The sequence below is a fragment of the Fusarium vanettenii genome (genome assembly GCF_000151355.1).
Source record: "Fusarium vanettenii 77-13-4 chromosome 6 genomic scaffold NECHAsca_20_chr6_4_0, whole genome shotgun sequence".
Taxonomy (NCBI): Eukaryota; Fungi; Ascomycota; class Sordariomycetes; order Hypocreales; family Nectriaceae; genus Fusarium; species Fusarium vanettenii.
The window spans coordinates 1863180-1890159 of record NW_003315865.1 but is presented as its reverse complement, the minus strand read 5'-3'; the positions used below and the strand labels follow the sequence as shown (position 1 = coordinate 1890159).

The following is a 26980-nucleotide window of genomic DNA, read 5'->3' as shown; positions in this document are numbered from 1 at the left end:
CAGAGGCACGTTTGGTCATTGTAATACCTCATCACCTGGTACCTCCTTGATATCATCCAAGGACAGCTCTTGATTACCAGCACACATTCGACACCACCATACAATCTGTACTAACCTCATAACTCCGCTGATCGCAGCCTCATCGAGATAACCTGACCTGAGCCCGAGCTCATTCCCATTCATGCCTTAGCATACAGTTCTGTTAGCCTGTCCAGTCCAGTCCTTACTCCATAAAGAAAAACAGTTTGCCATCCCAACGCCATTCCGTTGTACAGTGCCAGCATCGTAACACCTCATCTCATCTCATCTCATCTCATTCTTTGCTTGCTGATGCCACTTCGCTTCATTTTTTGTAATGCTTGTGTATCAAATCGTTCGTTTACAACTCTGCCGCAACCACAACTTCACCCCCAACCATCAGACCCACGCTCAACCTCAACTGCAACCGCAACCACAACCACCACATCTAGACAGCCTTTCAAAGACGAGGGGTCTGGGGACACCTTTACGCTCCCAAGGCTCCCCACCATGACTTCTCTCCCACTCATAAAAGTCTCTGTTGTCTGTCTGTCTGTCTGCTGCTCTGTGGAACGTTTTCTTCCGCATCGAACAGGGCCTCGAGTGAAACACCTGTCGTCCACAACACAAACAACATCCTATCCCCCAATTGTCATTGTCGTCGATCAATCTGGCCTTTAGCCCACCACTCCACTTCTCACGCACGCGTCCACTGATCTTTTTGCCGCCAGGCGACAACACAAGCTCTCCCGAGGCTTGACCTACCCGCTCTGGGGGCTTCTTTCTCTCGTCAAGCCTGAGTCTCTGCGCTTTTTCTTTTCCAAGCTCAACAACCAACACATCGCCTCGCGGGGTATATCCTTCGCAGGGTGCCGTAGAATTTTTTGAAAGTCGTTAAGAGCCACGTGACAGCGTCTGTCGTTCAAATCGTAGTAGTAGTCCTTGGGTGAATGATCCAAAGTTCCGTCCGAGGAAAGGTGCCAGATGCGGAGAACCGCCCAGAGACCCCCTAGTAACCAAGGATCCATGCAAACAAGTCTAGGTGAAAGATGGAAAAAGGAAATATCGTTGGTAGATGTCTTTTCCTGTCACCCAAGGCTTTCCTCGTTCTGGACTGTCTGAGGCAACAGTCACGTAGATGCCGCCCAGATAGCTTGGACGAGGACTCCGTGGGATATCCAGGTCAAACAAAGAACGAGGTTCAAAGATGAATTTAGACGGATCGAAGATGCCGTAAACCAGACCAACCAAATGGTGCCGGCTGGCATGCTTCAGATCGAAATAAACAAGAACCGGAACAAAGAAATAAGACGAGGGTAAGAGATAAAGGGATAATATGTTCACGTGTCGGCATCAAAAAGAATAAATAGGCAAGAAACACATCTGGCGGCATCCTCGGTTTAATGCCTCAATGAGAGACATCATGCCCGAGGGGCCGCCGTTGGGCCAGCCTTTTCAGGCACGACCCAAAACGACTCCGTATGGACTTAAGCCACGGGGGCAATAGGAGCAACAGGAGGAGCAGGGACGTTGCTCATGTCAACCTCGGGAGGGATCTCGCCAGGGGCGTTCTTCTGAGGGCAGTCCCGAGAGATGTGACCGGCCTCGCCGCACTGGTAGCAAGTCTTGCCAGCAGTGTTAAGAGGGCCACCGTTGGGAGCAGTGCAGTCCCGGGAGATGTGGCCAAGCTTGCCACAGGCGTAGCACTTCATGGCCTGAGCCTGGCAGTCACGGGCAAAGTGGTTGGGGCCACCGCACTTGTAGCAAGTAGCGGGACGAGGGCCACCAGCGAAACCACCACGGCCGTAACCACCGGCGAAGCCACCGCGGCCCATGGGGGCACCACGGCCAAGAGCAGGGCCAACAGGGTTGGGGCAGGCGCGCTGTTAATCCGCTGTTAGTATATGGAGCTTCGAGATATGGCGACAAGAGCATACAGCAAGGTGACCGGGCTGGCCGCAGTTGTAGCAGCGGCCGCTGGTGCCAGTACCGCTCAGGCGGAGAGTAGGGCAGTCAGCCTGGACGTGGCCCAGACCCTGGCAGTGGTAGCACTGCTTAGCCTCGGTGGTACGGGGAAGAGGGCAACCGTTGGACTCGTGGCCTAGAGAATATTAGATGCCAATGACAGTTGTCGAGGTCAAGATGCATACCAGGCTGCTTGCCTATGAGATGTAAGTTAGCGCCAATAATAGTCCAAGAGGGGGGTAAATCCTACAGTTGTAGCAAAGGCGCTCAGCAGAGGAGCAGACCTCGGCATAGTGGCCAACATTGCCACACTTGTAGCAAGCACGTCGAGAAAGAGAAGACATTTTGAGAGTATGTGTCTGGTATTTCGGTTAGTACAAAGGGCTCGTCGAGCATGTTGCAGTTGCAATGCGTGGTTGCGGCGCAGAAACCAGCCCCCTCCGGTTCGTCCCATGGTGGTTCGTATCCAAGTTGATATCCAGATCTCGATGCGCGATTATTAGGAACCTCGGTATCGGATCCTGGAAGACAGTCCATGGCGCTGACGTGAAGCCAAGCTCATATTGTCGATCAACCACGAATGCGATCCTTGGTGGTAATCCCAGGCGACAATCGCAAGCGCAATATGAGGAAGCGAGCGGCGAAGTGTCAGACCATGTTATCCAGTGCGGCAACGACGTTCGGGTAGAATATAATCGCATCGCATTTGTAACATCGAGACAACGGTTGATGACGGTGATGGCGCGATGCTTGGACGTTGGTGTTATCGGCCCTCTTTGATGGTTGATCTTGGTGCTAATGTCGAAACCCCGCACCTCATCTCGCTCGGAGGGGCAATCTGAGCATCAGGTCTCGCCGTGAAGGCGCGACGACGACATGCGACGCGACATGATCAAGCGCCAACGCGACGGACGATATCATGAAGATGTCGAGTCGCACACAGCGACAGCCAAGAGCGAGAGCCATGTGTAGGTGAACCGATGCTTGAAGCTTTCGAAAACGCGTGATTTCTTGTCGGTCGGAGGGGAAATTCGAGTCCAGACGAGTACACTCAGAATGCGACAAATAACCAAATCGAGTCGGTCGTTTTTTTTTTTCGGACGATAAAGATTCGAGAACAACCGTTGCGACAGGAAAGAGGTCGTCATCCAGAGGCTTGTCGCGCAACCAGAGGGGGACGAAGCGAAGGAGGGGCAGCAACACACGGCAACACAAAAAACGCAATGCAGTAGCAAAACCACGCTTTTACCGGTTGTCACATACCTTTATGGCCTGAAAAGGAGCTTGATGGTTAAAGAAGGGAAAAAAGAGTATAATAAATGTATATCCAAGCAGTGGATTATGGATGTTGAAGCTTATCCAAGGATGATGATGATAATGATAAACCAAGAGATTTGATTTTCCCTCGAGGGTGTGTTTTTCGTTCTTTGTTCCCAAATGGAAATTTATTTTTTGATTAAAAATTTTTCGCACGAAGGAAATGAGGGGACGACAGACACCACACACACACAAAATCAGCCAGGAGCCAGTGGACGGACGGAGCTGGAGCCCGCGAATGACTACGACTCTTTGACTGTGCCCGGCAAACTACCTAACAGACCCTACGGGCGACCAACGGATTCCATTGTGGGTAGATTGTGGGGAGGGGGCGACTCGGGCATCAGGCGCAAGCGCGTGGGAGGGGGAAGCAACCGGCGCGGGTTGGTTCTCTTTTCCCACTCATCCAGTGGATTTGCTCCTTCGGAATCACGCGCTGAAAGAGAGCACTGACTTTGGGGGGGAACATCCTATCCTCTTGGGACGGAATCACGGAAGCAGAGGGCGAAAGGGGAAGGCGATTCATCGAGTCAAGCCGGGGTCTGGAGTCCCCGTCCCGAGTCAAGGCAAAAACGGTCCAATCACTAATTGCCTAAAGGCGCCCTTGGCCTCAAACCTTCCCCCTTCCCTTGGGGGCATCTCGTGAGTCGTGGGTGTGTGTCTTGATTAGGGAAAGGTTGAGTTGAGTTGAGTGGTCTGAGGGGAGAGAGAATGGATGTTTTGTGTGAGGGTTATTTCTGCCGCTAGGGAGGATGGAAGCAGGAACAGTGTCTTGCCTTTTGACCGTGTTCCTGACATGGGTGGGTGATGTTTGACTCGGGATATTCACGTGATGAACCTTGGACTTGATCCAACCTCCATCGTTGATCTTGAATATCACACAGCTTACTTCTAACTCCGTCATTCTCATACCCAACGACTCAAAATAAATCCCATCTCTACATCACCCAAGGATATACCAAGACTCACATCCGGTCGCAGGGGCAAACCGCGTGATGTCTTCAGGATAACAATAGCCCGCAGCCCGGGCCATTTCCGTCACGTTGGATCCAGTCCCCCGAACCTCGATGGATGTTAATATCCCCTACCCGGCCCGGTCATAAAAAAAAGATAGGCTGATTTCCGGGCGCTCACCGATCGGGTTCCATCGTCACTGGATCCTCTCAGCTCAACCCCAGTCCTCGGCTCAGCCTGGGTGACCAGACGCTTACACGATACTGATACGAGTGGAATTCCTTTATAGAACAATGCCCTTGTTTATAATTGCTTTTGTTCTGTTAAATCATGTGGTATCTATTCGCCAAGTTTGGCTCGCAAGACTCCCTATCTATCTACGTATTTTTCTGGTCTCTAACATGTTGTGATGCTGTTTAAACTCGCTAACAAGCTGTCATATATGCCGTGTAAAATCATGTACGCTCAATCAAGAGCACCCTCGCTAGGGCTCCTAGAATCCAATCCCTCGCATGTCCCTCCAGTGCCCAGCATGACGCTTCCTTCAACCAGATTCCGTTCCACTGTACTTGCGCAAATAGCAGACCCCCGGGTCGACATTAAAGATTAGGATCGCTGGCTCATCGATTCTCTTATGCAGTTGGCATTCGAGCTACTCGTCCCACTTCTGAAGGATGCGGTGGGAGCGGCACGTCAGTCGTAGGCGCAGTTGATCGAGGAGCCGCCTCGACCACGTAAGAAATGCCGTCCTCGGACACGTAAGAAGGCGGCCGGGGTCCAGAATGAGCTCCAGGTCGCAGCTGAGAGAGATCAACGTCCTCATTACGTTGCCAGAATAAACGGTCGGGGTCGACTCGCTACACATGGTCAGCATCAACAAATTCACCGCAACTGCAGGATCAAGACATAAACATACCACTGTCTCTCGCCAACGGCCATAGGCTGGCGGCTGACACTTTGTCACTTCACTTTCTATGCCGACCGCTTCTTCGTCTCGAGCAAGGACAACCGGGATAGGCACAGGAGGCACGGCGTATCGTGGAGGTCCACGATAGCGTGGGGGTCGGTTTGCGCGCATGGCTGCTTCTCGGTTACTCTTTATAACGAGGATGCAGAGTCGAACAAGGCCGTGGAAGAAGAAGACGGTGGCAAAGAGGATGACCATGATGAGCATGATGGACATCTCACGAGTGTTGACCTTGTGGGTCATTGAGAGGGTGAGATCTGAGCAATTGATTAATACCCTTTCTCTGGTCATGGAAGTACAATTCATGAGGTGACTTACAAACAGTGACGAGAACAATGAGAAACAGACCAGACGCAAAGCATCGAAGAATCTGCGCTCGCATACGTCTTGACCGAATCCATGGCAGACAAAACATGAAATGCTTCGGATGCCGTGTCGCATTGTTCCTACGAGATCGGTGTCGAGATCGAGATCGATCATGGTGATGTCGTCGCCTTCGTCGTCGGCTAACAACAGATCCTCCAAGAATCTCAGCAAGTTGTGCCTCAATTGGGTCCATATGTTCACGACGATCCCTGCGCTCACGGCGTTCTCGACGTTCACGACGAGCCTGTCTCGATTCTGCTGAAGGCGTAGCCACGGGGTCTGGTATCGTAGGTGAAGATAGTTCCGATGGCTGGGTAAGTGGTAGCAGCGGCGCGGGAGAAGCAGTCGTGTTGCGAGTCTCATTTGTTAGTAACGCATTGTTGTTTCCCCATGGCCGGAGGAAGTTTACACCAAATACCCGAGAATATCGGTTCGTCTGATTCGGGTTCGAGTCTTGGGATTTGATGCTCTCGATTTCCGCCAGCTGAGGTTGCGCATTTGTCGATTGGGGTTGACCGCGACGGAACAGTCGAGAGAAGGGGTTATTCGTACGAGACTCTTGCATATCGGGCTGGCCTTCGATGTCGACATTGCTCCCGTTAGAGTCTCCCTGTCGCTCCATATGAGCCTGTCGAATGAGGTCGGAGCGCAGTCGCTCCATGGCAGGGCTATTCAAGTTCATCGTGTCTTGTAAACGCGAGGCCGCTACGTCTGGAACAAACGACTACGCGGACAATGTCGTGAGATTAATTCGATAGCAGACAGAGGTAACACTCTCAACGCAAAAGATGTTGTCGTAGCATCAGGGGTAGCATCTCGTTCATGGCTTGAGAGGGCAGGGGAACAAGATAAAGACGGTTCAAGAGCCCGTCTTGAACCTGGCCTGGGACACTATACACAGAGTGTGAACGAAGACGGCGATGATAACAACAAGAGAGACAAGAAATCAATAAAAAAGAGGGGACAAAAGTTGACGACCAGCGCCGGGTCGAGATGATCTAATTACCTAGTGGGCTCTCGAACGCCCCGTCGAAGGAGGTTCATGTGTTCGTACGAGACCACGGACCCTCCACCACCCCCCTAGCCAAGCCTAAACGACCCATGATAACGGGTCCCCCGACGAGAGGATCAGGGACCGTGCCAGGGCGAACCCAGGGATCGATGTCGCGATTCTGCGACATGGGGCCCTGTTTTAGAGGCTCAGAAGGTCTGAAGACGGAGTGACAAAAGCAAGGGCCATGACGGGCTTGAACAAGGAACGTCCCCGTTTTCTGAAATGTGATTGATTGCAGAGACTTTTCACTCTTGTTTGCTGTTCCATCGACTGGTTGCGGGAAACGACATGACTCTCTCTTCTTTATCCCTTGTCAGTTGCCCCTGGTTTTTTCTAACAGATAAACACGCCATGCCTGCAACCGGCCTAACATCAACGAACGGCGCGCACCGTAGGCAAGAAAACGTGGGATGTGGAGAACAATAGTCGAAGCTTTAACACATCCAGGGGCAGGTCTCCGGAGTAGGGGTGACAAAAAACGTGAGACTAACTGAGTAGCGTCAATACTGTCTTGATAGGCTTGAAGATATGCAGCATAGTACTTTAAGTCTTGCACATTCTTTTGATGTTCTTTGTAAGTAACATGTCTTTCATAAAGGTGGTCAACTGACGATTCAAGTCAACACTCTCGTTACGATCTGGTAGTGTCAGTCTCGCGTTTTTTGTTACCCACAGACACACCCAAAAACTAGTCTAGATCCGGTATCCGTGGCTCTGTTTGTCCGTCTCGGGTAAAGGCACGCCCTCATTTTCTTGCCGCGGCAATTGGCCAACCACGACCTGCAGAGGGAGCACCTGAAACCTGAGCTCTCACTTTTCCAGCTGGACAAAAGCAAACCACACGAGGAGCACGATTGGATGGTGATGAAGGGATAAGTTATCGAGGGGCGTCACAGTCTGTCGATGATACAAAAGACTATTGGAAGACGTCTATTCCCTTTGAATTTTACGTTCCCCTCGTGTTTTGCCGTGGCTTTTTCTCAAGGAGACGCAGGGACCTACTATCCATCAACTATTTGCAGATAGTGAGATTGGATTGCCTCGACGACGATGGACATGATGATTGCGACACCGTGCCCCCCAGCTCAAGCTCCTCATGTAATTACAAAGTCTTACATGTCTCATACTTGATACATCCACCTGAACGCCTCCAAGCCCTTCCCGATGCTTTCAGAAAGTAAAAACAAAACAAATTATACATGCAGGCTCCAATAAGTTGCGCTTTTCTAGCCCTCACGAAACACCTCTGTCCTGTCCGCCAAGACGACAAGTGTTGCCGCTCCCTGGCAATAGTTGACAGGTTAAGCCACGTCAAACTTGCTTCACGATCGAGTTTGCTGGAGATGTTGCCAAAAACGATTGCCCTTCGTTGGTTGGTTTATTGCCCCTCGACAAGGAGTTGTATCAAGGGCAGACCATCGTTGGCAAACCTTCGTGTTGTTGACACGCCATTATCTCGAAATAGTTCAGACACGGACAGTGGCAGAATTAGGATATGGCCCAGCACGTGTTGCCGGCTCATTTCAGCTCGCCAAGAAGCATCTTGCGGTCCGATGATGCAGAAAGCACTGAATTCTCCGTTAGCTCACAATTCACAGATTCTGCCGGCACAAGAGACTTACAGATGGGTTCCTTTCCTGGCGAGAATTCGGCGCAGTTTACAGTACCCTTGTGACCGGGAAGCTTGTAAGCGAGCTTGCCAGTCTCGCTCGACCACACCATGACTGTACCGTCACCTGATGCTGCTGCGATTCTCTTGCCCTCAGAGTCCCAGCTAGCACCCATTAGGTTCTTCTCCAGGCCCATTGTTGCACCATCAAAAGTCCGAATGTGTCTCTCTGTGGGAGCAAACGGTCGAATATCCCATGTCCGTACAGTCGAGTCCATGGCATAAGACACAAGTGACTGAGAGTCGGGTGAAACTCTCAGTGACATGATGGTATCCGAGTGTCCCAGCATCGAGTAGACCACCGCCTTCTTCCTCAAATCCCACACGCGAATGTCGTTGTCAATACCGCCTGCGTATATTTCGTTGCCAGCTTCCGAGACAGCCACGGCAGTGATTGGGAATTCGGTCTGAATGTAGTCGACAGCATTCTTCGATCGAGGATCCCAGATTCCGATGGTTGAATCATCGCTACCACTGACCAGTAGCTCCTCTCCTCGCCTGCTGATGCCCACTGTGTTGATGATTTCCTCGTGTCCAACGTATCGACGAATGCGTGTTCCAGATGTCAGATCCCAGCTCGCCAGGTGCATGTCGGCAGATGCGCTGTAGAGGATTTCCGAGTCGCGCGACCATTGTAGATCCAAAATCGCACCGCGGTGCCCGTTCAGTATTCCGTAGTTCTCGCAATCGCCATAGGTTCGCCAGAGCACTAGAGAGTCAGCCCATGTTCACGCGTCACGTCACTGCGCTCTTACTCAGAGATCTGTCCATTGATCCAGACGCAATCAGGTTTCCAGTAGGATCAAACTTGGCTGTAAAGATCTCGCCCGAATGTCCTGACAGCTCCATAACAGGAGCTTGAAGGGCACTGGTTCTTGGGGCCTATTCAAGTCAATATTTCACATCTCCACGGTTTCGAGATTTATCAACTCACACTCTGAACGAGGGCACTGCTCGACGCGTTAAGACGCGCAAGAGCGCCAGTCGAAGAGCTAACATTTTGTCGCTTCACGAGCGACTGAGACGAACCCGGATCGTCGTCGGCGGGACGCTTCTCTGCGGACATGTTGGGCTCGGTGGGGTTTCGAGGGTCAACTGTGATGCAATGCGACGCTGGTTATCCAAATGCGCTCGACGCTGGCAAACTTTTAGAGCTGTAAAGTGAGCTTGGAGCTGCCTCTTGCATGCAGCACGACGATGGTGGTGGGCATGGAAAGCAAATCGAGTAGCAACGATTGATTGGTGGCCGGGCCGAGAGTTGTTCCTGACATCGGCGCTTCAACACTCCGTCCACCGACTTCCAGGGTGACGTTGGGAACTGGCCTTCACTCCTGTACTGGTGGTCAAAGATTAACGATTCACGGTATTCCTTACGGCTTTGAGTCTGGCGTTGTCCTAGCTAGCTTCTCTTACTTTTGCATTGTCCATATCTCCTCCGCCTAACTACCGAGCTCGTCGCACGTCCTACATTCGGTGCGCCCCGCCAGATTCCATCCCCATCCGCAGCAATGTCGGCCAGCAAGGCGTCCCGCGTAGGCGAGGAGTATGTCGACCCTCGGCGCCATCTTTATCGCAATAATAACATGTATACTAACATCGTGGTAGAATCTGGAAGTACGCGAAAACCGAACGATCCTTGGCGCAAATGTTTGTCTGACTTGGAATCACAGAACCCGAATCGACAAGGTCAATGCTGAGCTGGTCACATTAACATACGGAACCATCGTCGCACAACTCTGCAAAGACTACGAGAGCGACTATGTTGAGGTCAACAAGCAGCTCGAAAAAATGGGCTACAATATTGGGCTGCGACTCATTGAAGACTACCTTGCCAAGTCCAATACCATGAAGCGATGCGCCAACTTCCGCGAGACGGCCGAGATGATTGCTCGCGTATGTGCGCATCATAAATATGGAAAAGAAGATATCTAACAGGATCTCAGGTCGGATTCAAAATCTTCCTCAACATTACACCCCAGGTTACAAATTGGACGAGCGACAACGACCAGTTCTCGCTTGTGTTTGAAGAGAACCCATTGGCCGACTTTGTCGAGCTTCCCGACGACGGACGAGCACAAGATCAACTCTGGTACTCCAACATCCTGTGTGGCGTACTCCGTGGGGCTCTAGAGATGGTGCAGATGCAAGTGGAGGCTCACTTTATCAGTGATATTCTCAGGGGCAACGACAGCACCGAGATGAGGGTTTCGCTGATTCGATACATCGACGATGAGCTGCCGCCTGAGGATGACTGAGCCTGTCAAGGACAGCCAAGACAATGATTGGATGGAAACCGCGCAGAAGACGATCGGCAGGTCAAGCCCTTTATTCATAACGGAACTATGGAGGTCATCTACGACAAGCCGCTACACAGCATCTATGACGATCTGGTGCCGATCAGGGCAATATTCTAAACAACCTGAGATGGATGGGCAAGATGCAATTTTGAGTGTAGAGCTAGGGATCATGGCACGTGTAGATACCCATAGAAGAGGCCGGCTGTCAGCCACGTGCGAGGCTAAGGAGAGGCGCATACCTCACCCTCGAGCGCTTCACGCTGGCGCATATCAAGATCAAGTTATTTGAAGTCATAGAACAACTTGATGGAATTCATTGCAATGCCGGAACAGGAAGAGCAATGCCAAGTCAAGTAGACAATTCAGCCTGGTGCGAGCAATCTCAACCCCGCCGGATAAACAGAAACAGTTGATGTCAGGTTGCTTCGGATTACACGGATAGATCGATAAGGACCCCCGCGAAAGGGGACCACGATACAACACAAGTGGGTTAGAGCAGCCCAACCGACGGGACGGGATGGATTGTCAGTGAGACAAGATTTGATAGTGGAGGTACATCTCAGAAAACGGACCCAGTGGAAACTCATGCCAGAATGACGGCCACTCAATGTGCCTGCCTCAGGCAACTGGGGCTACTTTTCACCTCCCTTTTCACCTGCAGTCTCAAGAATACGCACCCTGGTTTGAGATTTACGTACCTGCGCAAGCAGGCATGGCGTCCCAGCCGCATGGGAGACACCCGCCTAGAAGAGCCTAGAAGGCCAGGCTCCATCAGGGTCCTGTGGGGTGACGCGATTGCTGGAGCGTCAAGCCCCTGAAGAGCGGGCCTCTTCCCGTACCAAGCTCCCAGGGCCAAGCGCGCTGAATCCCGTGCATCTCCCACTGAAGCTCACTGGACTGGATGAGCCTCACAGGGCAGTCACGGTCGGGTCGGCGTCTAAAGCTCCTTCCATGCCGGCCGAACGCGGGTCTGGAGAGTCCTGGGGCTGATCCAGCCTCTTTTCTGCATGGGCTTGTATCAGCTTCAGCCTTGGAGTCTAAGCGATTGTCAATCCGCAAAACAATACTGAAAGAAAGGAATAAAATAAAAAGAGATTGATTGAAAGATACACATCAATGGCTTCAGAAAATGATTTTATTGTCTTCAATTCACCCAGAGATCTATCGGAAACCATCCCGATGTCTCCTCCCTTTAACTGCATCTTCTCCCTTAAACTCATGATCGACCCGACCCCTTAGCTGCAAGGACTCAGAGGCTTGTGGATCTGCCCCAGGCCCAAGGCTTCAGCAAGTCCAGCCTTGTCATTTCGCCTTTTGCCTTTTTGGCGCAAGTATTTGTGTACTTACTTGTAAATTGCTTGCGTCTAGCCGTTTAACGGAACGAGACGCATCACCACCGTTCCGGGTCAAGCCAACAATTAAAATGTAAAAAGTCGTTCAAGAGATGCCGTAGACAGGACGACCAAGAGAATCATCCAATTGGGAGGCCAAAATAGGGAGGGAATGGAAGGGAACAGCGAGCAAAAAAGTTTCTCGTCCTCCCACCGCCCCAACCCAACCAGCGACCACGTTTTTTCGCCCACAAGTGTCTTGCTCCCTCTCACACCCTCTCCCCGTTGATTACTCTCCTTCTTCCTCCTCCATCACCTCACTTTGCTCGGCTTAGTGCCGCCTCGGATTTTGCGACTTATCTGCGAGCGCGAACCTCCTCAAGTTCCCCTCGACCTCAGATCAGACAGACGAGACAAGGACGGCTTTGACTGGGTCTCTCGTCTCTTTCAGCCGCCCTCCACTCAGTGCCCGTCGGCAGCGTTTGAGCCTCTCCGTTTGCTCCAGTCAGTGCCGGTACGGTACCTTCGCGCTCAGGTACCTTACATACGGTAGCGAGGTACCTGTCCGACCTTGGGGGCGGTTCCGCTGGCTTCTCCGAGTTGCGCTACGGACCCAGAAGTACCTGCGATTCGCGTGCGTCTCCCGCCGGACCACAAGTACCCTCCCACCCCTGGCAATCGCCCGACCCCAGTCACGTTCTTTTTTTCTGGCAGAACCCAGCGCTGTCCTGCACTGAGCAACTGAGGCAGGCCATCGCCTCAGGCAAGGGACAAGCCCGGCGCCCACTTTCCACTCCCAGTTACCTCGACACTCCGCCAAATCCAACCTACACCACCACCCGACACCATACCTACTCATTCTCATACTCCCCCCCAACTCATCACCGCGACATCGACTCTCGGTCGACCATCGCATCGCCGTTGCGGCTTCGCTCTTTTTCATTTCTTCTCTCAGCTCGCCCTTCATCATCGACGATTGCCGACACGAGACACGATCCTCCCAATTCCCGCTTCCTCCCACTCGCCTCTCATCTCCCAGTCTCGCGATCCTCGCGACCCTCGCCCCCCGCCCGACCGCGCGCCTCACATCTTGGACCGCGTCCACGGGTCCTCAGCTTGGGACTCCTCCGCGCCTCGTGGGATCGCTGCCCGTCACGTCCACGTCGGGAGGCTGCCCAGCGCCGCTCCGCCTGGTGGCACGTCCCCGTGGCTACACGAGCCCCCGACTGCTGCTGCCGCCATCGTCGCCGCCGCAGCAGAGCCTTTAGGCCTCTCACTGCTTCTTCTCCTGTCGTCTCCTAACCTGCCATGGCCATGAATCCAAACGTTAACATGGCCAACATGAACCCCATGGGCGGCCCTGTTGGCGGTGCCCCCATGCCCATGATGAACAACGGCGCCATGAACCCCCAGGCTGCTGCTGCCGCTGCCGCCGCCGCCGCGTCTCGCCAGCAGCAAGCAAATGACAACCAGCGCAGTATTCTCAACACATACATCTACGAGTACTTTATCCGCATGGGAATGTACGACTGTGCCCGTTCGCTTCTGTCGAGCGACCAGCAGGTCAACGTGCTCAAGGATGGCGCGAACCGCCGTCGCGACGAGAACGGCAATCTCATCAACGGAGTCGGCGACGACCCCATGGACACCGACTCCAAGGACGATATCGACGCCAAGCTCCCCGACGATCTGCCTCCGCCGAAGCTCCCCATGCCCGCCTCCGATACCTCCTTCCTGTACGAGTGGTTCTCTGTCTTTTGGGACATTTACTACGCGCAGCGCGCCAAGAGCAACAACAACACCATTAACCAATATGTTGCGCACACCCAGGTATGCTTGTTTTCTTGAGTTGTCTCCGTCAGTTGCTGCCATACCGAGCATGCCATCGTTGGTTGTCTTGCCTCCTATCGAGAATTGAGTCAACCGCGCTGGCTGCTCGTGTCCCCCTAACATTTGGTAACCACTTTCGCTGGTGGCCAATGCTGACCCTCGGTGGCGATGTAGCAACAGTCCCGGCTAAAGCAGAATCATCAGCAGGAACTTCTGCGCCAGATGCGACCAGACATGGCCCAACAACAATACCAAATGATGCGAAACATGCAGAATGGCAACATGGCTGCCATGAACATGAAGCAGCCTCTTGTCCGCACCGCCATGGCTAACGCCAACAAGTAAGCATTTCTGTCTGTAGCTTGACAACTAAGCTGACTGTTTCACTTAGCCCTCAGATGCAGATGGTCCAGCAGGCCAAGCAAAACCAGATGCAACGAGACCCCTCCGGCATGGACGGCCGAGACAGACCCTCCTCTCCGGCTTCTGGGGAGAACGCTCCGTCGCCGTCCAAGAGACAACGTCTCGAAGGTGGCCAATTCAACCCTAACCAGCCCGGCATGATGCCTAACGGCCGTCCGGGTCAGGGTATGCCTGGACAGCAGATGCCCGGCGGTCCTAACGTCGCCGCCGCTCAGCAGATGCTTACCGCAAATGGCATCAACCCCAACACGCTACATCCGCAGCAGCTGCAGACATTTGTAAACGCCCCTCCCGCCGCCCAGCAAAAATCGATTGCCACTTACTCTCAGAACCTCCAGCAGCATCACGGAACCCAGATGGGAGGCAACAAGATGCCTAATGCCCCTCAGGGACAGGGATCACCGATGATGGCTCAGGGCCCCGACGGAACCGCTCTCAACGCATTCTACAACCCGGGTGAGATGGGTGGCCCAGGCGGCATGCGGCCGGGGCCCAACGGTCCTCAGACTGCCGGGGGCAGTAACCATGCCCTCCAGGACTATCAGATGCAGTTGATGCTCCTCGAGCAGCAGAATAAGAAGCGACTCATGATGGCTAGGCAGGAGCAGGATACTATCGGCAACGGTATGCCCAGAGAAGGCGGCCCCGGCCAACCAGGTGGCCCTCCAGGACCTAACGGACAATTCCCAGACACATCTCCTCAAGCCATGCGAGCCGGCGCCTCACCCAACCCTGCTGAGCAGATGAAGCGCGGTACACCCCAGATGAACAACTCTGGCATTCCTTCGCCCGTCCCCGAGGGCGGCCAGTCTCGTGGCTCTCCCAACCCGGCGATGAACTTTATGAACAACCACGTGGAACCTGGTATGGCACCTCACTTCTTTAAGGGAATGGAGGGCGGTATGGCTGGTCAACCACCTATGAACGGTAACATGCGACCTCCCAGCTCGCATCCTGGCCAGCCTTTCAATGGACAAATGACGCCGCAGATGATGGCACAGGCACGTCAACAAGCAGCCCAGCAGGGTCAGCCAGGACAAGGACCTCAGGGTCAGCAATGGCAACAGGGGCCAAATGGTCAGATGGTACCTCAGCAGATGCAACAGGCCAGCCCTCAAATTCAAGGAACGCCCCAACAGCGATCAATGCCTCCTCCTCAGGCACCACCGGCGAACGCCAACAACCGGACGACAGCTTCGCCTCAACAACCAGCGGCTGCTCCGCCTACCCCTAGTCAGACTAACAAGGCAGCACCCAAGAAGAAGGAATCCAAGGCGGCCAAGGACAAGGTAATTCGCTTTGACTCTATGCTTGTGATTTATACTGACAAATCTTGTAGCGTACTGCTGCTCAGAAGAAGTCGAATCCCAACCTCAACAACGCGGGTGCTACTCCCTCTGGTGACAACAATGACCAACAAGAGACGCCTACGCCTGCAACTCCCATCAACGCCAACGCCAACCTCAAGAACGGACAGGCTGGGAACAACCAGCCTACCACAGCACCTGCCCCTGCTCCTCCCGCAGCTGCAACCAGTGCTCCTCCAGCTCCGCCAGTGGCTCCTCAGGGCCACGACCCTAACCAAAACATGGCCATGGATAACACCTTTGGTGGCATGGTATGTGCAATGTTGCGAATAGTGTCAGATAAGATTGCTAACCATGAATGCAGTTTGATATGGGTCCTAGCATGGAGCTGGCAAATCCCATTGACGGCAGTAACGTGCTCAACGACTTTGACTTTGACTCGTTCCTCCACGATAATGACGGAGACAACGGGGCCTTTACCTTCCCGGAGGCGTTCTCGATGGACAACGAGATTGGAGCGGATTAATGGCACTTGCGAAAGAGTTGGGTCGGCATTACGCATCTTGGGTCACACTTAATCAGGCATCATTCGTCACGGCGTTTTATGTGGAAACTATATCATGGTCATGCGGCGATAGGTCTTGGAGGATTTCCCTCCTCCGTGGTGGCTTCAGGGGAAAAGAGCCTCTATTGTTTTTGTTTTGTGATTTGTTGTCAGTTGTTTACGTTGGCTGGGGTGGTAGTTGATGGATGGATGGATGGATGTATGTTGTGGTGGTGGTGGCGGAGGTGTTGTTGCCGTCAGTCGTTTCGTTGCTCAAGCTGGTTCCCTACTAAAGCTCGTTTCGACACCCCCTTTTGCGTTGGCTTTTCCTTTGGGACTCATTCACACGCTCCTCGCACGTCTCCTTTTCTTTCTACTTGTGTGGACCTTTTTTCTTGTCTCTTGTCACTGGTTTGATTTGTTTTTTTTTTTGGGTTCGTTTGGGGTGGTCTCTGTGAAGAAGAGCAAGAAAGCAAGAGATGAAGTCAGTTCAGTTGGTTGGGATTCATGGCTGAGAGCCATTTTGTGTAAAGTGTTGTTGGTTTATTACTGGGTGTATCGATGTTGGCGAAAAATCACATACCACGTTTGCATTTTATTAGTTGTTTTTCTCTCTATCGTTGAAGCAGGAATAAAAACTTCTAGTTTCACTACTTGTTCGTGATGCAGGTGAAGTATGCATGACGCATTGAGAGTCTGTCACTGATTCATGCTGTAATGACACCATCTCAATGAGTCAACGATTATGCCTCTGCTTAATTGCAGTCATAAATTTCGTGGTTTTTCTTTACCATCTACCTAGATATCTACACCAATTCCGTTGCGCCAGCGTTTTCATGTGGGGGGGTATCTATAAGATTCTAAGACAAAGAAAAGAAACATGACAAAAGCTGGTTATAAACAGAGGCGCTCAAAACACGGTAATCGTGAGCTCTTGCAAGAGACTTGTCAACGATGTACTGTGTACTCGTGGTAATACACGAGTGTGAAGAAGAATCAAGGAGGCGCAGCCGAAGCTAGCAAGAGAAGCAGAGACAATATCGGCCGACGTGCTCGTCTATGTGGTTTCGTAGACGGCGACGTAGGCAACTTCGAGCATGTTTTCGTAGCCATCCTGAGTAGCACCGTTGGGGTCACCCTATATCTTTGTTAGTGTAAGTCTTTCGGATGTGTCTTTGCTGAGAACTTACAGGCCAGTTACCGCCAACAGCAACGTTGAGAAGGATGTACATGGGAGAGTGAGCAAGAGTAGCCCAAGTTCCCTCGTCACCAAGTTGAGCACCAGTCAGGGAGTGGAAGGGAGCTCCGTCAAGCAGCCAGTGGATGCTCTCCTGCTGCCAGTTGCCAGCCCTCCTGTCCACGACGATGGACCAGGTGTGGAAGCTATTGTCGGGAATGGGAACAGCCTGTCCGAGGCCTTCGGGCTCGTTGCAAGGACCGCCGCCCTCGTGGCCGCAGTGGACAGTACCGTAGCCGGTGAGGTCACCGTTGACTCGCTCAAAGATGTCAAGCTCACCGCAGAGGGGCCACTGAGTACCCTTACGCATAGAATCGCCGAGCATCCAAAACGCAGGCCAGATACCCTGCTTGTTGGCAGCTTCACCGGTTCGCAGAGCAGCTTCGACACGCATGGCCTTGCCCTCGGGGGCATGCCATGCCTTCTTGGACTCGAGACGTCCAGACGACCACTCGCCGTTGGACTCCTTCCAGGGCACCAGCTGCAGTGTGTGACCACCCGAGAGTTGGATGTTGCGGTTGGACTCGGTGTACTCCTGAAGCTCGTTGTTGGTGTTGATGTTGAGAGCCACGTTCCAGTTGGACTGACTCGGGGCACAGCCCTGGCATCCGTTGAAGTCGTCCTGCCAGACCACCTTGAAACCAGGACGGTTGGGGCATTGAATGGCCGAGGCGAAAGGAAGGACGCTGGCGAGGAAGGGGAGGAAGTTTCGCATGTTGATTGTCGATCTTCGGCTTTTGTGGTGAAGGTCGTGTAAGTCGGGAATGACTTAAAGGTGAAACTAGCCCGTGCGGAAGAAGGTACAGATCGACTGTGTAAGAATGTCTTAAGAATAGACCAAAAGAAGCTAAATAGCCTGAAGAAAGAAGCAAAAGAGTCACAGCCCGTGAAAAGATGTCCAAGTTGTTGAATGAGGGTAAAACGCCTCCTGGGCTAAAAGGAAGGTAAACCGAAGAAGGCGGTTGGATATTTGTTTGCAAAAGAAAGGAAGGGAAGGGTCGAGATATGAATATCAAGACCTGGTCAAGGTAGGGAACGTATGAAAGGAAACAAATCACAAAAAAATGGGCTGGACTCGAATGGTGGTGAAGCGAAAGAGTGGCTGGCGGGGGAGGCACTGGTATGTGGATGTTTTTATATCTACGCTACAAAGATGGGAAACCTTGAAATCTACCAACAAGTCTTAACCCCCGAAGAGGAGTGGAGAAGGGAGATGGGCAAACGAGATGCAGGACCAGTCCAAGGTGTTTTGGCCTTGGTTATAGAGGCCCCCCGGCGCATAACACATCGCCCCCCGGAGCTAGACATGGGGGGGGAGGAAGAAGAAGGGACGATAACAAGGTCCCCCGGGAAGAGAAGGCATGAATGGATAAAAGTAAACTGCTACCCAAGCAAGTAGAAGTGGGAACGAACGTTCGAGGTCCAGAATGAAAAAGCCAAGCGCGGTAAACTCGTGCTTAGCGGGTGATGATCAGGGACCAGACCTCGGACTGTGATATGATACGTACGATACGCACGATACAACAACGGAGAATAGGCCTTTAATTCGTCAAGGGTGTCTTCCGGATTGGGCTTGTAAGAAACATCCCAGCGGGAACGGAGGTTCCGGGGGTGTGGACCGGAGTACACCAGTGTCTTTGGGAATAAAACCCGGGCATTGTGTGTGGCGACGCATGATTGGAGAACTGGCGCTTTCTCTTGGGAAATTTCAATCAGGGGCTGCATTCATGTAGGATTCGCCATGAGTGCACAGCAGTTGAAACGCCGCCAAGTGGGCAAACACAACGACTCAATTCATGCTCTCTTTTCTTCACTCTCTTGGCTGAAGCATATTACAATCTTGGCCTGATCTTGGCCTTGGAGACAAATGCGTAAAAGAGGCGTTCGCAGGGGAGCGCTTTACCGCCGCCACCCCGTTCCCCTCTGGAATGGGCCGCGCAATTAATTTGTCTGGACCTACAGGGACATGTCACTCCTCCACGATACCCATGATGTGAAACGGGACAAGAGTCTTGTCAAGTGTGCGCGGCTTAAAAAGGGGCGCCAGGGGTTGTGTTGGCTGATGTGCAGGCGCGGCTTCAATGGCATTGTCAAGCCAAGACCATCAAAACGTTTGATCATGGAGAGTCGAAGCGTAGATATGAATAGTTAGCTTAATCTATCCTTTCCTTCTTGAGCATCTGTTTCTTTAAATATTTTAAAGTCTTTATTTTTGGATCTGCTTTGTTCCTGTGCCTTTTATCGTATCAATCGATTCTATTCCCCTTTTAGAAAAGCGCCATCTCACTCGCCATGCACGCTCTTTGGCTCGAGGTTCCTCTACCCTACAGAAAATCGGGCATTTGACTTTTGTAGCGGTAGATCCTCCATGATTTATCCCGGTAAACTTTCTACATCGCCAAGAGAAAATAAATGAATCCTGTAGACGATCGACAGGTGTCAAAGTGGACCACGTTGAACTCTTTCTTTTGTGCTTAATCTATTGTATGTGTGATTGCTTCTTCAACAACTCACCCTCCCCGAATGTTTCACCACTAGTGTAAATGAGACTTGAAGCGGTGTAGCCAACCAGAAGCTCAATATACCCTGAGAAAAAAACCTCTTGTTTGACCATTGATGCTGGGTGAGTTGGCAGCCTTAACCCCCACCAAGAAACCTGAAACAATGCACCTCTCGCCACCTTGACTTGCAGCATTAAGCATGCTCTTTATCGCTTCGCACGTGTCCCGGTGAAAATGGTTCGAGACTCTTGGGTTTGTCTCTTTCAGGTTGGTCAAGTGTGATACCTGTTCCTCGGCACTGCAGCCAAGCCTTCACCGTATCCAACAGCTCACAGGTCGCCCTGTCATGTCGCTGCCACCTGAATTTGCCTTTGTACGTCGTAGGTTGAGTATCCCCGGGTCTTAGTCGTCAGACATTCGGATCGGGTCAAGCTCACCGAGTCTCTCGTTGAGCTGTACAATCGTCTTTTCAAAGACGCGAGCTGCATCCATCTGCAACCTCATCTCGTCGTCATCCTCGACACCGCCCCATCCGTTGACTCCAGTGTCTGTATCCGCGTCCGCATCCATGTCCATGTCAGTATCGCTTTCTGACTCTTCCTCTTCTTCGTCGTCCTCGGCGGGGTCGGTCATCATCTCAACCATCAAGACACGACACTGGTCGACAAGGCTTCGGCAGCGAATCATCTCTGTGGTTGTCATGCCCCCACGCAACCCATTCTCAAAACCGGGTAGTGACTCGTTAGTCTCAATGTCCTTCCCAACTAAAAGACTCGAGAAGCAGTGATCTAGCTTGCGAAGAAGCGCGAACGAGGCCTTGGGCGAAGGTGGAAACCCTCGTACGTATCGCGTAAAGTCGCTTGTGAGACGTAGCAAGAAAGGTATTTGAAGAGTTGCTGCCCAATGAATGTTAGCATGTTTCAAGCAGAATGACCAGTGAACTAACGTGTGCCCGATCGCCACAACACATTGATAACGCTGTCCAGATTTCGGCAGACCTCGCTGAATTTCTTATAGCCAATAACCGAGTCCCCAGCCGCAGGTGTGCTAAACTTCTTGACGTATCGTCTTGAGGCCAGCGTGAGTTGCTCTTCCGCGAATCTCCGAACTGTGTACTCCTTGCGGCCGTTAGGCACTAGAGCTTTGGTCCTTGGCGAAGGAAGACCGGGGATATTTGTCGCAAAGGATGATGCTGAAGAGGGAGCTGGAGAAGGAAGGCCGCCGACTTGCGGCGGCAAGAAACCACCTGGGCCGGGAGAGTTCATGTCGCTGGACATGATGTTGAGTGACGAGTATTAAGTAAGTGTGTCGAAGAAGAGAGGAAAAGTGAGAAGCCGCGATGTCGGTGTCAAGATTGAGATTATTAATGGATACGCGATTGATGTAAGAGGAGAGAGTTGGAGGGGAGCGGGAGGAAGGTGTTCCTTTAATGGTCCATCTTTCTTTGTCCTTGTGGTTTGGTTCAGAGTTTAAAGTTGGTTTTTGTGAAGCAAGGCGACCAGTTTTTACAGCGAAATTCGGTTGATTGGGAATATGTAGGTCACGATATCGGAAAACCGTCTTTCTAAAGAGTCGTAGTTCACGATCGCACCCCGCGAAGAGGATGACGGAGGCCTTGATGATGCTCAGTCATGGTGGGGTAAGCATGAGTGAAACGGTACGTCCTCCGGTGACTCCATCCAATGATATGGGTGATTAGGCGCTAATCATGTGACTTTAGCCGCTATCGCCCATAGCCGCGTTATCGGCCCTCCGCATTGGAAAAGCTTCAATCCAAGTGTATCCGAAAATTTCCCCCCATCGACGAACATCGAAGAATCTCCATCACCTCCGCGCGAATCCTCTCCGACACCGCAGTCGCGATAACCTTTGTCTCCTCGACACGTACCGACACACTTAATAAAAATGCCTCCCAAGCGAATCTACGTCGAGAAGGCCTCCCGCCGGGCCCCCAAGGGTGTCCTCGCCTCCACTTATGACGCTCTTACCTCTTCCGAGAACGCCGCCTTTGTCCGCAGCATTGCCATCTTTGGTGTAAGTTCTGGTTTCCCTCGCTGGAATATGAGAAAGCGACGAGAAGTAAGAGACTGACGCAATGGTTCAGGCCGCTGTGACATTCCTCTCTAGCTCTTGGGGCGAGATCCTCCTGCCTCCGTAAGTCGGCCCTAGCCCAACAGCTTCGTCAACGAGCAATATCTGACCCGAGCGCAGCCAGTAAATAGCTCGCACCAATTGCGCGATCGATGAATTAAAAGAGGCGGATGATCATGACATGGGGGTCGCGAGGAGACGTGCTCCCCCACCATGAGACAAATAATCAACAACATTGTACATTAGATGCAAACGGGGTGTCCGCTTAGACAGATGGGATTTCACGACGACCCTGTGCCTGTGCCTATCGGAAAGGGAAAAAGGGCATTCATGATATGAAGGGCAAGAGAAATCAACATGGCCATTGTGGCTGACTTTTTGGTTATGACACAAAACAAACAACAATTCTTCTCTTGCTTTTTTGCTTTGTGTTGGAAGTTTGTTCGCGACAAGCTTCACATGTTGCATCTTCACCGTGGTAACCTAACGGCGATGTCGGCCGTTGAGAGAGTTCGTGCCTGCCAAAACAACACTTTCTATGGGAGGCAGGGGCGATTCTGTCCCTCTTATCGCAATTACACTGCACCCTCACGCTGGCCATGGAAAACTGATTCTTTCAGCTTCATGTTCAATCCTCATCCTTGCAATAGATTTTGACGGCATCACACTTGATACTTTCTAGTATCACCAGGCGACCATCTTCAGCAGCGTTATCAATCAACAACAACACCTTGAAAGCTGTACTTGAAGACCCAACATGGCTACGCCGACGTCTCCTTCGATGCCCCCCTCGCGCAATATCATCTCTGATGGCTCAGACGATCGCAGCCGAATGGCTGGCAACACTTTCGCTCAACTTGTCTCGAAATTCGAAATCCTCGATGCCATGTCTTCGGCGAGTACGCGAAGGGATTCGCATGTTCCTCCTAGGGCCGTACCAGTTGCTGTCGCCGCTTCTCCAGCAATCACCGGACACAGTCCCATGAGATCATCAATTTTCAAGGCTAGAGACAGAAGCTCTACAGACTCTAGCCTCATATCTCCAGGCTGCTTCGTCCCTCCAAGACGAATCTCTCCTCGTCCTCGTCGTGCCCAAACGTTTGACAAGATGCCTGTTACTCCAGCCACAGTTGAGAGTACGAAACCAAGACAGAAGTCTGTGGCAGAGAGAAGAAAGATGTTTGAAACGCAAGAAGATGCCCCTGGTGAGCTATTGACGTTGACCCAACTCTTGGGCATTAATGTCACTGACTGCGACATAGCTTCCTCAACGCCTGTACGAGCATACGCCGGCGCTCGCTCAACTTCAAAACTGGCCCATTCCAAGAGCTGGAAATCCATCAAAACAAGCCGGTCTATTCCAGAATCACATCTCGAGAGCACGACTCCTCCCCCGCCTTCCAATGCGACTGACAAGGTACAACGACACATACCAAGTCACGATCAAGATTCGGCTTCAACACTTCTTCCAGCATCCTCGGCAGATGAGCACCCTTACCGTCATTCTCTTGCCCCTGAAGAGCCATTTGGCACATGGTCAAAGCCGATTATCCACCCGGACGAACGATGGATGGCCCTAAAGCGTGAGAGCTTTGCTGTAACCGCACTCGATACGAGTCCCAGCTACGTCAAGTCTCAGTACATTGAACCAGAACTGGACTCCCCTCGCTCCTCGTTGAAGAGCAATGGCAATTTCAATCCTGACCATCGCCGTGACGGACCGGAGAATGGGCAATCCATGGACCAGACCGTGCAGCATGGTTGGATACAGAATGCTCAGAAGATGGCACACTCCCTATCCAGCCCAGCATTAGCCGGAACAGCCAAGTCAGGATTGTCTCAGCCTCGGGAGAGTCCTCGAATTTCTGCAGACGCCATAAGTGCGTTCAGATCCTTCCAGTTTACGAGAACCGGTGCCTTCAGACGATCCAACTTGCCCCGGTCCAGAATATCAAGCCTTCGAAAGAAGTTTGACTTGCCCAAGAGCGAATCCGTTTCTTCTCTCCCGGCTCTTGCAGCAAAACGACGAGAAACTGACTCGAACAAAACTGAGAACTCCGACTGGCCATCAAAGCTCTCTCTCCCCAAGTCGGCTACTAATCCAAACCTTGGCACAATGGCTTCACTCGCGTCACGATCCAAGAGCTTCGCTCCTCGTTGGAGAGAGAAATCTGTCCGTCAACCACAAACCCCTCCCCAAAGGCGCAAAACGGAGCACAATGTTTCGCCATTGAAGCAGAAGATTGACCTGTTTGAATCCCTCGACCGCAAAAAGCCTGCCTCAAACCCAGCAAAACTGAATCCTGCAAAGAAGCGTTCTGTGTTTGGTAGCCCCCGAACAAACACATCTGGCTCAGGCCCGTTCAAGGGGCTTCGGAAAACTCTGCGTCGTATCTCTACTTCTTGTCGCAAAAGCACATCTGAATGGAGCACCACAAGCTCCAGACCTGGAAGTGGCTCTCAGCACAGCATACAAGACATTCCTGGGGATTCTATCAAGCATCGCGCCATTGCAGACTCTGAGCTAGACTCTCTTTCACCTGGCACTATTGAGTCCATTCCCGAGCGACCAGTCTTGGGTCAAACTCGCCTGGAGAACGAGATCTCTCCCCTTGATCTGGGTAAGAGATTCTCAGTGCAACGCACTACTGTGCCTCTTACGGCATACAACATTGATGGTGAGCCTGGCCTAAGTCCTGTGGCAGCGGCACCAGCCCCTTTGTTCTCAGAATCCCAAAGCAGCAGGTTCTTTAGGACAAAGATGCCCCTTATTCGAAGTTCGGACCGATTTTCCCTTCCGGAGTTTGGAAACCACTCCGAAGAAGCTGATGTTTTCGGGCCTACCCATTACCATCACCTTGGAAATCACGGTTTGCTGATCTCAAAGGTGCATTGCCGATTGGAGCAGCCCAAGCCGGTGCGTGCTAGTGAGTTGAGAAGACTGGTCGGAATATGCAAGCAAAAGGTTCGGAAGTTGTCGGCTGGTGGAAGTGAGTAGCTACAAAGACAAGGCGAGTTGATTGGGTATGGATGGCATTATGTAGGCGTGACTGTGATTCTGCGGTTGTACTGCACCGCTTATGTAGTAGATAATGAACTCTTACAATTAATGTCCCTGTTCTTTCATCCACATTGATGTTATGACTGACATTCACGATCATTGAGAGTAGTGATTCCATCAAGGATTGTATTGGCGCCTGCGCACTTTACTATGTATCTTTTTGACTAAAGCAACAAATGTTAAACTGCGATATCCCTCAAGTAAACATGAATGCATGTGCTTGCGAATGAGAACAAAGAACTAGAGATGCGACAAAGGTCGAGCATCAGGGGAATCAATCTGAGATTGTCGCATGTCATTAAAATGAACAAAAAAGAAGAAACTGTGAGGTCTTGGGACCTTCCGATACGCCGCGCTACTTGTTTGTGTCCGTTGAGTGTGCAACACGCCCAACGCCAGAACGAAAAAGACAGTGTGTGTGTGTGTGTGTGTGTGTGTGTGTGACAAAGCTCGTGGTAGACGAATCTACTAGACTCGTTCCTCGTGCTGCGTGAGGTTCCGATCGATACGAACATGAGAGTCCGAATCATACTTTCCGAGCTCCAGATCGACGGGGTTCATGCGGTCACGAGACGACATGCCAGCCTCGCAGCGAGCAAAGACAGCCGGAGCACGCTCGACGGTGGTTGCGGTGCGATGGGTGCTGAAGCTGGACGCCTTGAGGGGGACCAGGGAGCTTCCGGCGCCGCGTCCACTAAAGCTGGCGTTGTAGCGGACGCTCGAGTCGCCGGCGGACGAGTAGGAAAAGTTGGAGCCGTTTTGAGCCATGCGCTGGGCTGTGAGGGTGCCCATGGGGAGGATGATGGCGACAGAGGTGAGGGTCAGGGAGGCGGATTCGAAGTTGATCCAGTGGCCCCATTCCAAGCCTGCAAAGATGACTGTACGTTTGTTAGTTACTAAATCATACTGATTTAGGAAGCAAGTAGACTTACCGGGAACAATCATAAGGATTCCGTTGGTCATGACGAGCACCTCCATCGGGGTCAAGGCCTTGTAAGAAGGGAGAACACCACGGTTCGAGACGAGGTGCCAGATGAGCTTGATGTTGAAGATGACGCAGAACCAGCTGATGGACAAGACATTCATCACCACCATCCAGTGAATAAGCCATAAATTGTTTGACGCCGGGGCGAGGCTCAGGTTGGCCTTGTTCTGGTGGACGGTAAAAGCGATGCGGGAAGCGATAGTGAGAAGCGTGATGATGCCCGAGGACACGGCAATGACATACTTCCAAACATCGGGCCAGAGGGAGACCATGGTCCAGGCCTGGTTCATGAGTGCAAGCTCGATGATGATGACGAGGAGGAGCGACATGACATTGGCGGCGACGCTGCGAGCAAATTCACTCTGGGGAATGTGAGAGTAGTCCCTAGCCCAGAAGTGGTAGAAGTCGGTAAAGACGGAGGGCCAGTAGAGGCCCAGGAGGAGCATGCGGATGGCGCAGACGACGAGGCCCAAGACGTGAAGGATGTTGGAGGCTCTTTTGAACTTGGCCGCGGGGGTCATGATGAGAAGAGTGATGAGCATGATGACACAAGCGCCAAACTGAGTGCCGTAGTTGATGCAGATGCTGGTGATCTCGCGGCGGAATGCATCGAGCACGGGCATGGGGATCTGCACCTCTGTCTTGCCGTCAGCAAGGAAGAAGGTGACGTTTTGCGTATATGGGTCAAAGCCGTCCATGGTGTCTGTTGTTTGCTGATAAGAGTCGGTGATGTCGAAGCTTGGTGGTTTAGGTCCGAGTGATGATGGGGCATAGACTCTAATGAAGAAGCTCGGAGGGTGCACGACAAAGAAGGATGGTGTTGAAAGATATAAAGATCAAAGCTCAGGGGGTAGGGGTAGAAGTAGAGGGGGGCAGTGAGAAGGGAAATATCTCAAATTGTCAGACAGATAGGTCCAAACAATACCGGCTGAGGCGATTCAAGAGCTTGAAGCGGTATCATTCGGGCGTGGCAGCGGTCGTGGCATCTTGGTTGACGACGGATCACAAAAGCCAAGACGAGGGGGGGAGAGGTTCTTGTCCCGTTCAGGACAATCGCTAGCGA

The 26980-nt window shown here is 52.2% G+C and overlaps 8 protein-coding genes across 8 annotated transcripts; 3 read left to right on the top strand and 5 right to left on the bottom strand.

Moving 5' to 3' along the window:
* Positions 1-4886: 4886 nt before the first annotated feature.
* NECHADRAFT_42842 (uncharacterized protein) lies at positions 4887-6269 on the bottom strand (the record flags this gene model as incomplete). Its single annotated transcript, XM_003044875.1, has 3 exons — positions 4887-5111; positions 5171-5478; positions 5540-6269. The coding sequence occupies 3 exons, from the start codon at positions 6267-6269 to the stop codon at positions 4887-4889; spliced, it is 1263 nt and encodes a 420-aa protein (XP_003044921.1).
* Positions 6270-8159: 1890 nt separating this feature from the next.
* Positions 8160-9376, bottom strand: NECHADRAFT_43255 (uncharacterized protein; the record flags this gene model as incomplete). Its single annotated transcript, XM_003044874.1, has 4 exons — positions 8160-8209; positions 8264-9019; positions 9066-9192; positions 9245-9376. The coding sequence occupies 4 exons, from the start codon at positions 9374-9376 to the stop codon at positions 8160-8162; spliced, it is 1065 nt and encodes a 354-aa protein (XP_003044920.1).
* Positions 9377-9818: 442 nt separating this feature from the next.
* On the top strand, positions 9819-10565 carry NECHADRAFT_44127 (uncharacterized protein; the record flags this gene model as incomplete). The annotated part of the gene is made up of 3 exons (XM_003045278.1): positions 9819-9853; positions 9981-10203; positions 10254-10565. The coding sequence occupies 3 exons, from the start codon at positions 9819-9821 to the stop codon at positions 10563-10565; spliced, it is 570 nt and encodes a 189-aa protein (XP_003045324.1).
* Positions 10566-13270: 2705 nt separating this feature from the next.
* On the top strand, positions 13271-16024 carry NECHADRAFT_81962 (uncharacterized protein; the record flags this gene model as incomplete). The annotated part of the gene is made up of 5 exons (XM_003045277.1): positions 13271-13768; positions 13943-14109; positions 14160-15480; positions 15531-15809; positions 15863-16024. The coding sequence occupies 5 exons, from the start codon at positions 13271-13273 to the stop codon at positions 16022-16024; spliced, it is 2427 nt and encodes an 808-aa protein (XP_003045323.1).
* A 1075-nt stretch (positions 16025-17099) lies between these two features.
* NECHADRAFT_44066 (uncharacterized protein) lies at positions 17100-17994 on the bottom strand (the record flags this gene model as incomplete). The annotated part of the gene is made up of 2 exons (XM_003044873.1): positions 17100-17180; positions 17233-17994. The coding sequence occupies 2 exons, from the start codon at positions 17992-17994 to the stop codon at positions 17100-17102; spliced, it is 843 nt and encodes a 280-aa protein (XP_003044919.1).
* A 2188-nt stretch (positions 17995-20182) lies between these two features.
* Positions 20183-21045, bottom strand: NECHADRAFT_44088 (uncharacterized protein; the record flags this gene model as incomplete). Its single annotated transcript, XM_003044872.1, has 2 exons — positions 20183-20676; positions 20727-21045. The coding sequence occupies 2 exons, from the start codon at positions 21043-21045 to the stop codon at positions 20183-20185; spliced, it is 813 nt and encodes a 270-aa protein (XP_003044918.1).
* A 1658-nt stretch (positions 21046-22703) lies between these two features.
* On the top strand, positions 22704-24869 carry NECHADRAFT_94627 (uncharacterized protein; the record flags this gene model as incomplete). Its single annotated transcript, XM_003045276.1, has 3 exons — positions 22704-23076; positions 23134-24701; positions 24759-24869. 3 exons carry the CDS (start codon positions 22704-22706, stop codon positions 24867-24869), a joined length of 2052 nt encoding a protein of 683 aa, XP_003045322.1.
* A 531-nt stretch (positions 24870-25400) lies between these two features.
* NECHADRAFT_81958 (uncharacterized protein) lies at positions 25401-26615 on the bottom strand (the record flags this gene model as incomplete). Its single annotated transcript, XM_003044871.1, has 2 exons — positions 25401-25810; positions 25865-26615. The coding sequence occupies 2 exons, from the start codon at positions 26613-26615 to the stop codon at positions 25401-25403; spliced, it is 1161 nt and encodes a 386-aa protein (XP_003044917.1).
* Between the last annotated feature and the right edge of the window lie 365 nt (positions 26616-26980).